This window comes from Thamnophis sirtalis, unplaced genomic scaffold (assembly GCF_051295495.1).
Source record: "Thamnophis sirtalis isolate CommonGarterSnake01/CBP01778 unplaced genomic scaffold, rThaSir2_p1.2 scaffold_2, whole genome shotgun sequence".
NCBI classification, from domain to species: Eukaryota; Metazoa; Chordata; class Lepidosauria; order Squamata; family Natricidae; genus Thamnophis; species Thamnophis sirtalis.
Window position 1 is genome coordinate 134,433,131 of NW_028261382.1, and position 16,566 is coordinate 134,449,696.

General features: G+C 36.9%; 1 protein-coding gene and 1 pseudogene across 1 annotated transcript in view; both read left to right on the top strand.

Annotated features, from left to right (window-relative positions):
* Nucleotides 1-16,566, top strand: part of SLCO5A1 (solute carrier organic anion transporter family member 5A1) — a 48,019-nt gene that overhangs the window by 12,416 nt on the left and 19,037 nt on the right. Inside the window, exons 4-6 of the mRNA XM_087706963.1 lie at nucleotides 8,087-8,219; nucleotides 9,133-9,350; nucleotides 9,957-10,121. Coding sequence (XP_087563089.1) covers nucleotides 8,087-8,219; nucleotides 9,133-9,350; nucleotides 9,957-10,121 — 516 coding nt within the window. The remainder of the gene's footprint in view (nucleotides 1-8,086; nucleotides 8,220-9,132; nucleotides 9,351-9,956; nucleotides 10,122-16,566) is intronic.
* LOC148049167 (zinc finger protein 862-like) lies at nucleotides 5,485-8,076 on the top strand (annotated as a pseudogene).

Below are 16,566 nucleotides of genomic sequence, written 5' to 3' on the forward strand. Positions count from 1 at the left end.
ATGTTGTTTGTTATTGGATGACAATTTTATTGCTGGGCTGACTGCTCTGGCTTCTTTCAGGACATCTTCTACTGTATAGACAGACATGACATGAAAGCACAGCAGCTATAGCTGCTTTTAGCAAAGTGTTCCTTGTTCTTATTTTACCCTTGAACACCAGACATTTTAAAGTATTTTCAAACTGTCTCCAACTGGAAATTAAAGGAGTGAAATATGGGATATGTCTAGAAAAAAGGATGTATGTTAACACTGTTGCACACATATATTCAGATTTTATCATATTTGCCATATTTATTGTAATGCGGGCTGAAAGAGAGTGATTGTCTCAAGGTCACTCCGCCTCTAAAACAGTATTAGAACTCAGGCTTGCCAAATCAGTGCCCTAAACACTAATCAAAGTGATTCTCATAAAAATCTAATAATCCTCGGTATAGCAATTGATGTCTACAGAATTTGGCAACTTTACTATTTGTTTCAGATTCGATATTTAGCCATCAGGAACATTATTAGAAGAGTCATGACTGATACATGAGAAGAATAGCAAAACATGAGGAACTCATCTGATTGAATTTGCTGAATAAAACTGTTATACCTGTCTTCCAGGATCTTAGATATCATAATATCAAATCTAGTTAGCAAGAGTGTTCTACTGTACTATGTGAAGCATGCAGAATGTCAGAAAACATAGTTGGCTAAAGTAAATGGTCTTCTGCTTAGATCAGCTATACAGTAATTGGGAGCAAGATCTAGACTTCAGCCTTTTGGTAATTTAGATGCCTCGTCTACAGAACCTCTTTTTCTGGTACCAAGATGTCCTGTAACCCTTGTTTAGAACATGATTTCACAAAGAGCCTTTGTGAGATGCTACCCAAAGAAGATGTAAGGACTACAAATTCAAAAATATTTTTTTCTCTTAAAAGTTGCAGAGCAAATATGCTCAAATGCATTTCCCTCTGTAATTTAACTTATCTTGCTCTTCTCTTCTAAAAGAAGAGTTTACCTGGTAGGTCTCAAATAGCCCAGTGACAATAGCCAATTGTCTATTTCTTTGGTTGTAGCCAACGTGGGAAAATATTTCAATCCTTATTTATCCATTCCAGTAACAGCTAATTGTAATTTTTGGCAAAAATTAACATTTCACCAGAAGGTTTTGGTGAGGTTTTTTGGTAACAAAAAATCCCAGTTTCTTATTTTTGTTATTGCTTTAAAGTTGTGTAATCCTTTGGAAGCATGTTTCATTTATACTAATGTAATCCTTCAAGTTTTAAAAATAGTCTTCCTGGCACCCAGTAAGAGATATTGATTTATAAGATCTAAATTTAGAACATAAGAAGATTTAAGATAATATCCAAAAAGGATATTAATCAACCACCAAACAATAGCAGCAAGGTGGAGTTTTAACTTTCAGATAGCAGTGGCCTATGCCTGGTTATAATAATAATAATAATAAAAGGTTATATCCGTATTGATGAGTGTAAGTTTGTGTTGTGGACCATCTTCCTGTCTTGATGGCATGCTTACCAAAAGCTAAATATATTATAGCAAGTAGAAATACTCTCATTACGCAATAAATGCTCTTTTCACTCCTGATATTCCATGTTTGAATTCCTCCCCTTACCACTCTTCTCCACCCTCTCATCTTTTCCCCTTCTATAATATGAATAACTCTTTTTTCCCCTTTTTGCCTAAAAGCTCTTCTTTATTAGTGGCAACAAATAGATGGTTAAAAAAAAGTTCAGTAAACCTGGAGACAAATATATGTTATCTCCTTTCAATCTTTATTTATACACTAAAAGTTGAATATATCTCACACTCACTCTCACTTAATGGGAAGTGGTAGATACTGATATTACTAGTAGGACATTTTTAAAGAACATTTAGAATGTACCTACCTTCCAATAATTTTCATACAGAAGGAAATGGAGATGGCACCTGCTATTTTTATATATACTATACAATATTTCTTCTTAGTATAAAATTTTGTTACATAATATCTGTTTGCCTAATTGCTGCTGCACATTGCAGTGTTATGTATGGCAGATATAAAGTAGAGCTATATATTATTTAAGTGGCTTATGTCTGAATCCTGATGTAAATGACTTTAAAACTCATTTTAGGTCCATGAATTTTTAACTGTATAAACTGCTTGGAAAATATCTAATTTTATTAATTATTTTCCTCAATTCTGTTTTTCATGTCTTTTAAGTGATATAATCTATCTCTTTAGGCTGAAAATTATCATTTTTTTCACCTATATGCCCATTTTCCCAAAAGCATGTATAAGACTGGATTGTTATTGTTTGTTAAGATTTTAATTGCATTTCTTAATCCATATAAAAGCAATTAAAATCTAACATACAATCATCCTAACAGATGTATTATACATTTACATATTAATTGTAAATAAATAATTAATAATTAATAATAAATAATAATAAATAATTACTTCAATGGCTATTTAAATTTGCAATTTTACTTGAATTTTGTTCCTATGCCAAATAATTTGTTTCTTATTCAATCACAATATATATGTTAATTAAAATGTGCTAATTACTCCTGGATTTAATTGATTATAAATATGCATATTAATATTCCTGGAGACAAGGTATTATTTATTTCTGAAATTATGATACTTGAAATCTGGTTAATTTGAAATCTTTAAATTATGCAAAGTCAATATGATAGTGTTCTCTTGATATTACAGGAAGTATAAGATGGAGAATGTACTATAAAACAGAAAGAGATTAGTATTTACAACATAGGTTTACTCACTCTAACATACACTCCCGTACTTCTTTATTTAGGCCATGTTAATTATGCTACTTGATAATCATTCTATCTTGTCAATGGAATTCATTAATAAGACATATCTTAATAGCAAGTATATATAATATTAAATATTCAGTGTTCAATAAAATACATAATCAAATTCAGAGTAAATGGAGAAAATAATCTGTATTTAAAGACCAGAGCTATTGAGAATGTTTGAAAAGGTTAATTTGCTTTTCCAAAATTCAAATGTTTTGAAAGGCAAAATATTACTAATAATATGTAAATGTAATCTGTCAGTTTGAATTTGGAAGTTGAATGCTTATTTTATTTTCTATGACCATAGTGCTCAAGAATTTTTTCTGGCACATTTGCTAGTGAATGAATGAAAGTTCTACATGTATAAAAATTAAGCTATTTTTAAATTCAGTTGACATTTCACAACCTAATTGTACTCTTGAATGCTACATTCTCCTATGAATGTACAAAGCAAAACAGAACTGGAATATAAACAAGCAGTGATCTGCCATTTTTGGAAGGGCTGCACCGTCCTTTGGCTTTTAAGGCAAAAATTTATTCAGCCAGTGTGGGTACAGTAATATGATGTCCGCAACTCCTTAAAGCAGTGGTATCATTTATGGAGTTAGGCAGCTGCCCTCCACAACCAATGTTCCTTCTAAGCTGCGCTGCTGTGTGGCCACGCACGTGACAAGAAAACACCGTGCAGCAGTTTCCAACTGCCGTGCAGTGATTTTTAATGTCACAGCGTGATGTACATTTGATGTAAATCAAGCCGCTGGACTCTGGACTTTAGTCTGCAGGCGGCTCGGAGGTTTCTGTCAGCCGGGCTGGGATATTATAGTACCTGGCCATGCCCAGAGGAGGGCAGGCCTTTGGCCAACAGAAACATGGTCGCGTAAGGTTACGATTGGGCTCACAGCTGATTGACATGGAGGCCATTCCCTCCTGGTTGAAAGTTACTGAGGGGGGCAGTGGCAGCAATAGCCAACTCTCCGCGGGACGTGTAAACGAGACGGTACTGCTCTCTGCTGTAATTGTAAAGGTAGCATATCAAAGTAAAATGAATATCAGGCCCTGTCCTTGAAGACCTACATGTAATCTTCCTAGTCTATTGTTAGTCCAGCTACAAACTGCAAAATGCAGCATGCTTCCGGTAGCAGCTCTAACCCACCCCACCCCATTTTGTTAAAACAATATACATGCTATCTTGCCATTCTCAAATAGCAATAGCAATAGCAGTAGACTTATATACCGCTTCATAGGCCTTTCAGGCCTCTCTAAGCGGTTTACAGAGAGTCAGCATATTGCCCCCAACAATCTGGGTCCTCATTTTACCCACCTCGGAAGGATGGAAGGCTGAGTCAACCCTGAGCCGGTGAGATTTGAACCGCTGACCTGCTGAACTAGCAGTAGCCTGCAGTGCTGCATTTAACCACTGCGCCACCTTGGCTCTTTGAAACCTTGACTTGGATAGATTCTCTTTCAGAGGTGGGTTGCTCCCGGTTTGGCCCAGATTGTGTGAATCGGTAGTAGTGGCAGTGGGAGGCTCTGCCCACCTGCCTAGATGCTTCTGTGCATGCACAGAAGCTTTGCACGCCAGAACTGGTAGTAGGAAAATTAGCATTTATTCCTAACTTGCTAATATCACTGCAGACTATTGGATAGTAGGGGGGAAGTATAAAGCATATAAAGTAATTCATAGTATGGAAAATGTGGATAGAGGGAAGTTTTGATCCTTTTCCCATAGAGAGTCATCCATTGAACTTGAATACAAGTAGTCCTCAACTTACAACAGTTCACTTAATGATGTAATGAAGTTACATCAGCACTGAAAAAAGTGACTTACAGCTGTTCTTCACACTTATGATCATTGCAGCATCCCCATGGCCACATGATCAAAATTTGGATATTTGGCAGCTGCCTCATATTTATGATGGTTGCAGTGTCCTGGGGTCATGTAGTCACCTTTTGCAACCTTCTGCCAAGCAAAGTCAGTGGGAAAGTCAGATTGACTTAACAACCAGGTTACTGATTTAACCGCAGTGATTCACTTAACTGTAGCAAGAAAGGTTGTAAAATGGGGCAAAACTCACTTAACAAATGTTTCACATAGCAATAGAAACTTTGGGCTCAATTATGATGATAGATTGAGGACTACCTGTATAGGGAGATTTCTTTACTTAAAGGATATTTACATGGTAGAATTCGCTGCCATTAGATTGGGAATGATTAATTTTGACAGGTTAAAATGGGACACTGGTAAATTCATGATTAGGCTATTAATAGCTGCCAGACTGGATATCTATTTACAGTTTTGCTACATTACAAGCCACACATCTATCTAAATTTGAAAGCTTTCAGAATGTATTTATTTGCCTTATATATCACAGAGAATGCTGGAGTAGATGGGCCAGTAGCAGAACTCTTAGGTACTGTTTCCAGCATTGATTGAAGACAGACCACTTTGCTCAAATCTTTCCTTTTTTTCTGACAAAATGGTGGTGTCATTTTTATGAACATTGTTCTATTGAAATTATTTTACATTATTTTACTTTATCCACTATATTAACAATGTGGTTTAGAATATTTCAAAATCTACAGTTGTCAAGCTTTCAAATACACATACAGCACATTTGCTGTAAAGAACTGATGTCAAAATGTAAAGCTAATGATAAGACTGGAATAAACGTTGTTATGAAGAAAAAGTGCAGCTTGAAGTTTAAACCAGAATGGTTGAGAGAGTTAGTAGAGACTGAACTGCTGACGTTGTCTAGAAAACAGTTAACAAAACTGGGCAACATCTTCACTTATCGTGAAAGTAGTGACGATGTTCTTTGCACCAAGAAGCTTGTACAGGTAGCGCATTCACCACTGGAAAACAATGGAACGATTGGAAAATTGATTATTTGAAGCATCATATCAATCAGAAGATTCACCTGGATTTGGTCACTAAACTATGATGCCAGAAATCTGGAGAGCTGCAGAGGCTACTGACTGAAAGTGCAGAAGACAGAGCGAACAGAAAAGAAGTTTCACTGTGAAGAAATGCCAATGCTGATGAAGTCGAAAGTTTTGATTGATAATGTGTTGCTGGCCATAAACATAAATGTGTTGGTATTATCAGTCAAAGTCATACATGGCCACATAGGCAAGTATGTGTCCATTCCGGAGAGCTGGCGCAACAAGAATTATGGCTTTGAGTTCGTGGAGTGCAGAAAGAAGTAATGCGTGATCTATGTAATGCCAGTTGTCATACTTTTATTGCTGATGAAAGCACCGATGTATCAGTCACCAAAATATTGATTTTGTATGCAAAATTCCGCCCGTCTAATGCTGCAATTTATAAGACCGTGTTTGTAGGAATTTTACAGTTGCCAACGTGCGACAGCACAGCAATCACAGCAGCCATAAAAGAGTTCTATGCTACAAACAACATTGACATTAAAAAGATGGTCATGTTTACGTCAGAGGGTGGGTCTGTGATGCTGGGTAAGAATAATGGTGTGGCTGCTTGAAATGTATCCCATTTGCTTGAACAGCACTGTGTGGTACATCGAGAAGACTTGGGGATTGATGATGCATGTAAGCACGTCTCACTGATGAAGGACATCGAGATTTTACTACAAACTGTCTACACTCTGTTCTGCCTCTCTTCTGTGAAGAAAACTGCATTTGCAGAACTAGCAGAAGTTCTTGAGTGTGAATCGGTAGCCTTCAGACTGTTGAATAAAGTACGATGGCTTTCCAGACATTTTGCATTGCGAGCAATGATTGATGAGAAACATTATAGTTTTGGTTGAGTACTGTAAAGAGCAAACAGAAACACACAGTGACCCAGTCTGCAAATATTCTTACAGAAAGTTGATGAATCCACAGGTTCGTACTCCATTGATTGTGTTTGACGACGTTCGTGAATTAGCCGAGTTAAACAAGCTGTTGCAAAGAAGCAACCTGACACCAATCGAAGCCGTTCAGTTTGTGAAGGCCAGAATAACCAAGCTTCGCTTGCAATATTTAGGCAAAACAGCTTACTGGAATAACGAAGCTTGCGAATATATGCAGACCAACCCAGACATTGACACGGCTCCCATACTCAGATTTATTGAACGTTTGTGCTTGCATCTTGACAGTTGTTTTCCAGACAACGAGCTCACAGTTTGGAATATATTCGAAATTGCTGCTTTGTCAAATGTGATCTCTTTTAATTTGGGGGAAACTGAGATTGCAACTGATTGGAAAATACCAGCATTTCTTTGACGATTTGGATGAAGTCAGCATAACATCAGCTGTACAGTCACGGTATCATGACTTCAGATTTCTGATGTTGGAGAAATTCAAGTCTGGATTAATGCACTCATTGGACAATGTAGTTCAGTTTGTACTAAGAGAGCAACAGTTTGGATTGCTGTCATGTCTGCTGGATATTTGTGCAACATTCCAAGCGTCAAGCACCGATTGTGAGCGAGGTTTTAGCCTGATGAATGCCATCAAGACCAAAGCTTGCAATCGGCTGCAAACTGAGCACTTGGAAATGCTGATGCGAATCCGAGCTTAACCAGACTTCAGCGGCGCAGATTGATCTTGACAAAGTGTACTCGGAATGGTCGTTAAAGAAAGACAGACGTGAGAAACTGTAAGATGAGACAGACTTTCAGTGAATACCAGTGTACATTACCGTAAACATTATACAAGTATTTTAATATTATAGACTTGCAGTATTATAAGTGATACTGATATTATATAGTACTCTTAATTAAGCGGGTACCTTGAATAAACATAACTTTGAGTTTCAAATAACACTGATTTTGTTCTTGTCTTGGGTAACAGCTGTGAAAAAAATTCAGGTTCTCAGGCATGAAAATGTGTCGCTCAAACACTATACTTTTTCGTGCACGCTGAAAAAAAATTAGAGGGAACATTGTCCACAACTGTAGCAGGATCCCAGGATATAATGTTGATTTAAGCAACCTCACCTCCAAAGCAGCTCTTGTTTTTGAATCTTAAATGTTACACTGCAGTTTTTATTCTCTCATGTTTAATTTAAAGAAGGAAGATTTACCACAAACTATGGTTTTTATTAATAGGCTGGAACATACTTTCCCAAAACCTTTTTATCTCATGCACAGAGAATATAGGGAAAAGACAGAAATTGCAGAAAAAAAAAGAATAAATAGCTGTGATGAATGTACAAAAGCCCAGGAAAGCACTTAGTTTCATGCCCTTTTATTCTTGAAAATGGTTAAATTACTATAGCATATTGTTTGATGTGTTTTGGATATTCTTTTCTCTTTTACAGCTATCATGTATGTAATGGGAGCTCTTGGTCCTGCAGCAGGATATTTATTAGGCGGAGTTCTTATTGGGTTTTATGTACATCCTACAAGTACTATTCAGATTGACCAAAGTGACCCACGGTTCATTGGTAACTGGTAAGCTGCAACCATGTGGGGGTTTTATGTGGAAGGTAGCAGTAATGTTTAACATTTGATCAGTAATATTTAACATCTGGTCATGTACTCTTTCATCCTGTATGCTGTGTTTTGAATAGTTGTAGCCAAAGGAAAATGTATAGATTGTTCAAATGCTGCAAATTTTACAACTATTTACTTATCATTTTATTTCTCTATTCTGGAAATATTTAAACTAAAAAAGTTACCCTATAAAAATGTAATAATAATGGAGCTGATGTGTTACTTTTCCACCTGGCATTTTTTAAATGTATATGTTTCTAATTCTTTGTGCACGTTTCTGGCACAGCTTGCCAACATTATAGGAAGGTGAATAGAGTAGGAGTAGGAATAGGAATAGAATAGAATGTTCCTTTTAACTTTGAATGGTAGCTATACAACTGGTCATTAAGCAAAGATCATGATGCTTAATCTGTTTTGGATGCAGTTTTTGTGATCTTCAAATCACTTATATGGTAATTGTTTTATGGGACAAACAATAACACCAAGTGTACATTTCTGCTTCCTATTATAGAGGGTTTGCTTTTGTGTGTATATAGCAATAGCACTTAGACTTTTATACTGCTTCACAGTGCTTTACAGCACTCTCTAAGTGGTTTACAGAATCAGCATATTGCCCTCAACAATCTGGGTCCTCATTTTACCGACCTCGGAAGGATGGAAGGCTGAATCTGCTTTGAGCTGGTCAGGATCAAACTGCTGAACTTCTGGCAGCTGGCAGTCAGCAAAAGTAGCCTGCAGTCATGCAATCCAACCACTGCACTATTACTGCTCATATATGTATGCTTATAGGCAGTGGTATCTCTTATTGTATTGCTTGATGTAATAAATGTGACCCTATTTGTAAATGTTATTTCTTACCTTTTGATTTTAGGTGGAGTGGATTTCTCATTTGTGCTAGTGTGATGCTTCTCGTTATACTTCCAATGTTTGCTTTTCCCAAAAAACTCCCACCTCGACACAAGAAAAAGAAAAAAAAGATGCGCTCTGAAGTTTCAGGTGATGATGATTTGGTGAAAGAAAAAGTGAATTGCAAAAATGAGCTAGAGCCGGAAATTTCTACATCAATGAACTTTGGAAAGAATGTTAAAGGTAAAAAATTTCCTGTTTGAAAAAAATCAAATTAAGATGAACTTCAAATTCATAGAATTATTATTTGTTGTTGAAAACTGATACAAAATATATTTATTTATTTAGAAGTAGCACTAAAGCAGAAGACTTTGGTTCAATTGGTTCTACATTAGTTGCAGAGTAAATTGTTTCACTCAAAAAATCAGTATTGGGTCGCTTCAAGCCTAATCGGGCAGGCTGTAATCCATAAACAGCCTTTATCAAGCTTGAACAGCTTGCTAAAGCTATGTAAATCCTATCTATTATTTTCCTGCTGTTATCAGCATTATGAAAAATAGATTTTGGCTAGGGATGCTGGACAAAAAGAAGAGGTTGAATACATGTACCAATATTAATTTTTATTAAAATAATATCCCAGTTTGGTGAAGATGTGTATGCTGAAGGGTGGTGAATGAAGGGTTAGGGTTAGAAGGTAGAATTATAGTGCTCATGTGCTGTTCATAAATCATAGTTTTATGTATCCAGTGGCAACTCCTCACTAAATGATACTTGATTGTTCTTTGTCTCCCATGCATTCTAGACAACATTTAGGTTTCCTTCTTTTATTGCTTTTTGTCTTTTTTATAGAACTTCCAAGAGCAGCTTTCAGGATCTTAAGCAACATGACATTCCTTTTTGTGAGTTTGTCATACACAGCTGAATGTGCCATTGTTACTGCTTTTATTACCTTTATTCCAAAGTTCATTGAGTCACAGTTTGGCATCCCAGCTTCCAGTGCCAGCATCTACACTGGTAAGATATTGCTGTAAATAAATCTTTTAAGGATTACTTTCCTCAGCTTTTAAAAAGAAAGTTAATGGAAAATAATCAGGATTCTGTTCTTAATTGTTTTAAATGTGCAGATTCTCTGTCTCACGGTTATTATATATGAATAATTTGTTATTGATACCATATAGATTAGCAACATAGAATTTGTGGCACTATTTGGTTTTCCACCAAACAGCCTTTTTGATCAACCCACACTATTAACACTAACAAAGTGGCATTAATTTTGCAAAATTTGGTGATTGTCTGAGATTTGTTGTTACAAGATTTACAGATATCTAATAGAGCTACTGATCTGTGCTTTAACAGATGAGATACATCAGTAGCAGGGAAAAAATTCTGGCATTGCTAGCATTCTTTCAATGTTTGCTTTTATACTAAGAATTAAAAGTTATGTTTTTTAATCATTCTCTTTGCAGTGCTGGATGGATTTTATTGTATTACTAAAATGTACATGTATGAATAATTCCTCTATATAATCATAACATTTTTGTTGCTCTGTTTTTTAATTTTTTTTACTTTGAATATTTAATATACCTTTAAATAATATTTGGAATATACTTTAGGATGTTTTTATTCTTGTAATTGCCAAGTGTCCTTGATGATTATGGCAGTTCACAAAATAAATAAGTGTTGCCAAACTGGCTGAGACCAGAAATCTATTTTAGCAACAGCTAATCCGATATCTGGTGCAGTTGCAATTGAGGCTGTCCGCACTATTTAGCATGATGTAGCCTTTCAGTTGGAGGTTTTCAATATTTGCCATCATGTAGTAGTAAATCATAAGCATTATGCTTCTTCTATTTTCAACCAAGAAGCTTAAAAAACCACAAAACTTAAAATGCAAACACAAATGGCAACAGAATAACATTAAGATAAATAGTTAAGCTGTTAAATATGTCAGTATCAAAATGCCCCAGATATGAACTTGTTGAACTGTTTTTAATAGCCAGCTAATTTTATTTACATAAGTAAATAAGAAAGATTCATGCTGATTAATTCTTGGCAATAGTACTTATCAATCCTCACAAAGATAAATTTAATGTGTTTATTGACAAAGAACTTAATATAATTGTCAGTAATATTTTAATAAATAATTTCATGTGTTTTTTGCACCATAGATCATTTAAATCATGAAATAATGTTCTGATAAAAAAATAAGCTCTTTAATTCTTACAACCAGTAACTTTCAATATGAATCTTTTTCGAATAATCTGATTATGGAATTGTGTCCTGGAAGCTAATTTTTTTTAAAAAAATTAAATTTTGGTTTTATGAATACAAATAATCTGTCATCTCTTGGTTTGAGGTAACGGTTCAGTACACTTGCCATTAAATAAGTTTACCATTCCTGAATGGTAGTCTTGATATTAATACTCAGTATAATACTGGCAGTATGATTATTTCAAATGTATTTAGCTTTTTAAAAACATCAAATAGGCTTATAATTTATTGATTAAAAATGCATAAACAGAAGTTTGGAAATGGTTAAATTTACTTTTACAAAGAAGTGTAAAATTGGATTGTCTAATTTGTTCTTAAACAATAACACACAATTTAAAAAGCTTTTAAAATAAGATTAATACAGGCTGATTCAGTTATTCAATTATTATGGAGAAGAAAAATTGGGAAAAACCTTAACACTTTTTTTCTAAGATGATCACGCTAATTTGAAGCCTTCTGATTTGCTCTGTAACATGTTCAGATACCGGTATTAAGTGGCCACAAGCAACACTTCCCTGAAAACATAGGTTAGTGTGTGTTAAAATGCATAAAGACACACAGCCTAATTAACACAGGTTTTCAAAGCCAATCCTATGTATATTTACTAAGAAATGAATTCTTCTTATTCTGTACTAAAGATAATAAGGATTGTAGTTACATGTATGAGAAGCCATCAGAAAGGAATTTTTATAAAAATACTGTAGTTCTCTGTGTGAGGAATTTTGACAAATCAAAGGGTGAAGCAGGAATCTGCTTACTGAAAACTGGTTTTGCTTTAGGGTGCTTTATGCAATGATTAAAACATGTGCTTTAGTTGGAATTTTCTTTTGAGCAAGGAACAGCATAATTGAATGCTATTTTTAGAAAGCTTTGTCTTGCAGTTCATACATATTATTAATTACATAATTTTGATAAGATATTTAAAAACCTTATTAAAAGTTCAGCTTGGTTTTAGTCTGGTTATTAAAAACTATAAATAGTGGATTTTTGATTTCTAGGCCTTCCACTCTAAAAAATGGATTCATATAACTGGTAAATATTTTATTGTCATTTTCCTGAACCATAAAAGGGGAAGAAATTGACTTTTTCCCCAGGTTGCCCAATATGTTTTCTTGCGAGACCTGAGGAAGATGGTCTTATATGGGCAGCAGTGGCCATGTAAAAAGCCAGGGCAGCAGGCATGCCTCATCAGCAGGGGCCTTGGAGTGCAAGGTGGCAAGAGCAACTATGGATGGGAGTGAGCTGGGTTTACTTCCTGTAGTGAGAAGAAGCCCCTTTGTACTGCTGGACCATGCTGGTGTTGGAAGAAATGTCCATCTGGTTCAGTTCCAAGCTGGGAGAATGACACTGGAAACATGGAGGCTGATTGGAAATATGGTTTATTGATGAAGCAGAACCACATGTGATTCCACATGGGCAGCTGACAAAAATGGAGTTGGGAGTGGGTAGGTTTTATACTTTCTTTGGGCTTTATATTTGAGCTTCCTGTTCCTGTGCAAGAACGTGTCCTTTAATATTCTGTTGGCTGTTGTCAGATTCCTATGGGGTCAGCTAGGGGTTATGTAGGAGTCATAGCTAGGTATAAGTAAAAGAAGAAATGCAATCCTAGATGCTTGTCTGAGCTAATCTGGCCAACCTCTGGCATACTGTTTATCTGAGCTCCCAGGTTTCTGTGACTTTAAAGTTTTGTATTCTGAAAGGGTGTTGGGCAATTCCTCTTGCGGCTAATGGCTTTTGTCCTGTGTTGGTTCCTGGGTGAAGGGCTGCTTCTAATCCTATCACTCTGCTTTTGTTAGCTGTCAAACTTTGCTGCAAGTAGTTTCAAAATATCCTTTCTTGAATGGATTTCTGCCTGCAATATTTGCTTTGCTTATGAATAGAGCCATCTAAATAGTTGGCTTCTTCTTTCAATAAGTTCTTTATCTCTTAAGTGCTGGCATCTGCTGTGGGCTATTAAGAAAGACTTCGGGGCTGCTTTCTACCTCTAAAAACATGTTTCTCCGTTTCCCATTTAGGAAAACATAATATTCTGCCTTTTTAATATTCCTCAAAATATTTCATTCTTCGGAGGGAGGCTTCCCACACTGGGCTAGGACTAGGCTTCTGAGCTCCCTGGGAAGACTGCACCTTCACACTGTGCTGTGGCTCAGGGGCTTCCTACAACCCCAGCCCCACGGCATATCAAGAAGCCTTGAGCTACAGCCCAGCATATTCTTTCTCCAGCCTCTTTGTGCTCACACATGCATGCTCATGTTTCACACCCTCTTTCCCCAGCCTCCCTGAGCTCATGCCACACTGCACTGCGCCTTGTAGGGCTTCCTCCATCCCACTGCAGCACCTGCATTTCTTATCTGGGATTCTCTCCACTTCACTTCCCTCCCAGCTACAGGGGAGTTATGATGACAATCGGAAGTGCTGGGATTGCTGTTGCTAAGTGTCATGTGTCATAAGGTCATGTGACATGCTTTATGACTATCACTTAGCAACAGAAATTCCAGTCCCAGTTGTGGTCTTAAATCAAGGATTATAATTTGTCAGGCTTTAAAACTCTAATCCCAAACCCAGTATATCTATACATAAAAAGCACAGTTCCATAAAATCTCTGAAATGGTATATTAACTATGACCTTCAATAACCATCAATGTTCCCTCTAATTTTTTTTCAGTGTGAGCAGAAAAGTATAGTGTTAAGCAGCATATTTTCATGCCTGAGCACCTGAATTTTTTTCACAGATGTCACCTAAGACAACAACGAAATCAGTATTATTTGAAACTCAAATAATATGTTTATTCAAGGTACCCGCTTAATTAAAAGTGTTATATAATATCAGTATCACTTGACAACGCTCCTGCTTAGCAACCAAAATATTGGCTCAGAAAGTCTGGCATTTGAAGCACGCAAGTCTTAAAGCTGTTGTTACAAGATCCTTGCACCCATAACCCTTTAGAAAAAAAAATCCCAGGGGTCTTCAAACCTGACAGCTTTTTGTGGACTTCAACTCCCAGAATTCCTCCTCCAGTCATGTTGGCTCAGAAACTCTGGCTTTGAAGCATGCAAGTCTTAAAGCTGTCAAGTTACAAGATCCTTGCACCCATAACCCTTTAGGAAAAAAACCCCCAGGGGTCTTCAAACCTGACAGCTTTAAGACTTGTGGACTTCAACTCCCAGAATTCCGCCTCCAGTCATGTTGCAGCAACGTCATCTGCGTGGATCTGCTCCATCTTTGGTTTTTTTCACAGGGGGCAGGGCTGCCGCTGAAGATGCCAACGAGCCCCCGCTGCCACTAGAATAGCTGCTGCCGCTTCCTCCTCCTCCTCCAACAGCACCAACACATTTGCTGCCCAGTGCTGCAGCTGAGGTGAAGCTGCCAACGCTCCCGCTGGCGCCCCCGCCCATGGCAGCAGTGGCGGTGCCTCCCCCTCCGCTCAGAGCACTTCAGCTGGGCTCCGCGTTACCCCTGCCGCTGCCTCCACTTCCGCTGCCTTCCTACTAGCTCCCACGGCCTCATGGCTCCTCAAAAGCATGGCGGAGGAGGAAGGGGGAGGGATAATGCGGGGGCCAGCTCAGGTGCTCCGCGTGGAGGAAGAGGCACCACTCCCACAGCCGGGGGTGCTGACGGGAGCTTTAGCGGCTTCACCTCAGCCGCAGCATCGGGCGGCAAATCCGGCAGTGCTGTTGGAGGAGGAGGAGGCGGCAGCAGCTATTCCCTTCAGCTTCCGGAGCTTGTAACAGAAATCACTGCGTGCAGTTAGAAACGGCTGCACGGTGTTTTCTTGCCACATGCGCGGCCGCGCAGCTGTGCACTTTAGAGGGAACAGTGATAACCATATGTTATAAATAAAGGACATAAGACAATAAAGCCCTACATTTTATTCTTTTTCATTTCATGTTTTTTATAATACTGGGAGCTTATTCCTTTCCCAGCTAATGTAAAATCAAAGCAGTATTTCGTCCTTCTTTAAAGGTCTCTGTTTAGAGTTTCTTTTGATTCTGGGGAAATCATAAGGAGGCTTTTTCCTAATGTTTTACATGAAGTGGATAAGGAATCATTTGTCACTCCTATTCATATTCTAAAAAAACATAACCTTCCTCAAAAATAAAAAATGGAAAAAATTGGCACTGCATTTTCTGGTAACGTAGCCTTTGAGTTTTCAAAGGATTGAAAGGCCAAATTGTAGCATTAAACATTCTCGAACCTTGTTCACTGATGTCAATGGCATCTCTAATTGAGGCAAGGATCAATTTTCCCAGGTTGATAGACCATCTTCTCTCATATCCAAGGGAGAAGCATGTCTTATTCCCTCAATGCTAAGCTTTGTAGCTAAGTTTATAAACTTGGTTATTTGCAACTTCATCTAATATGCCATCATGTTGTACTCCATAATTAACACTGATCAATTATCACTGTACCTCTTGCTTAATAAAAATTAGACTTTAGATAATGATGTCAAATACATACAAATAGTCCTTGACATATGACCATAATGGAGCCTACCATTATGATCATATCTTGTGATGATAGTAATTTTACAACCTTTTTTGTGACAGTCATTAAAGGAACCAGTGGTTTGGTATGGATGTGGTAAAAAACAGAAGTAAATGTTAAACTGTAAAACATCATGTGATTGTGGGATATTGTAAATGACCATAAAGGTGGCCATGTTGAGTGCCCAAAGTTTGGTCACATGCCTATGGAAGGGCCCAAGCATCAAAACTTTGAATATGGGTCGTAGGTCCCCTTTTTTGCTTCCATTGTAACTTCAAATAGTCACAAACGTGCCTGGTTGCAAGTCAAGGAATATTTGTTCATCCTGTTCTGAATTCATAAATACCTATCATCATATGAGTGCCATTGTCAACTAAGTAAAGCTAAAGGGAGTCTTTTCAGAAGGGACTATTGCATATAATATGGTCTTAGTATATTTCCAGTAATAAGCAATGGCATTGTACTTTCTCTGGCCTTTTAATCTTAATTCTAATGTGTAATTTCAATGCAATTCTTTATCTCTCAGATTTTTTTTTCAATTCTATTTTAAATTAACATTGTTACAATTTTTTTAACCTCTTCATTTTTATTGTACAGTAATTTTTTAAGAAATTATGCTCACCTTACTAGCTGCTTCTTAACTCATTCCATTACAGTTGTGATTATTTATTTTCTAATTATGTAGCACTAAATAACTCTTTG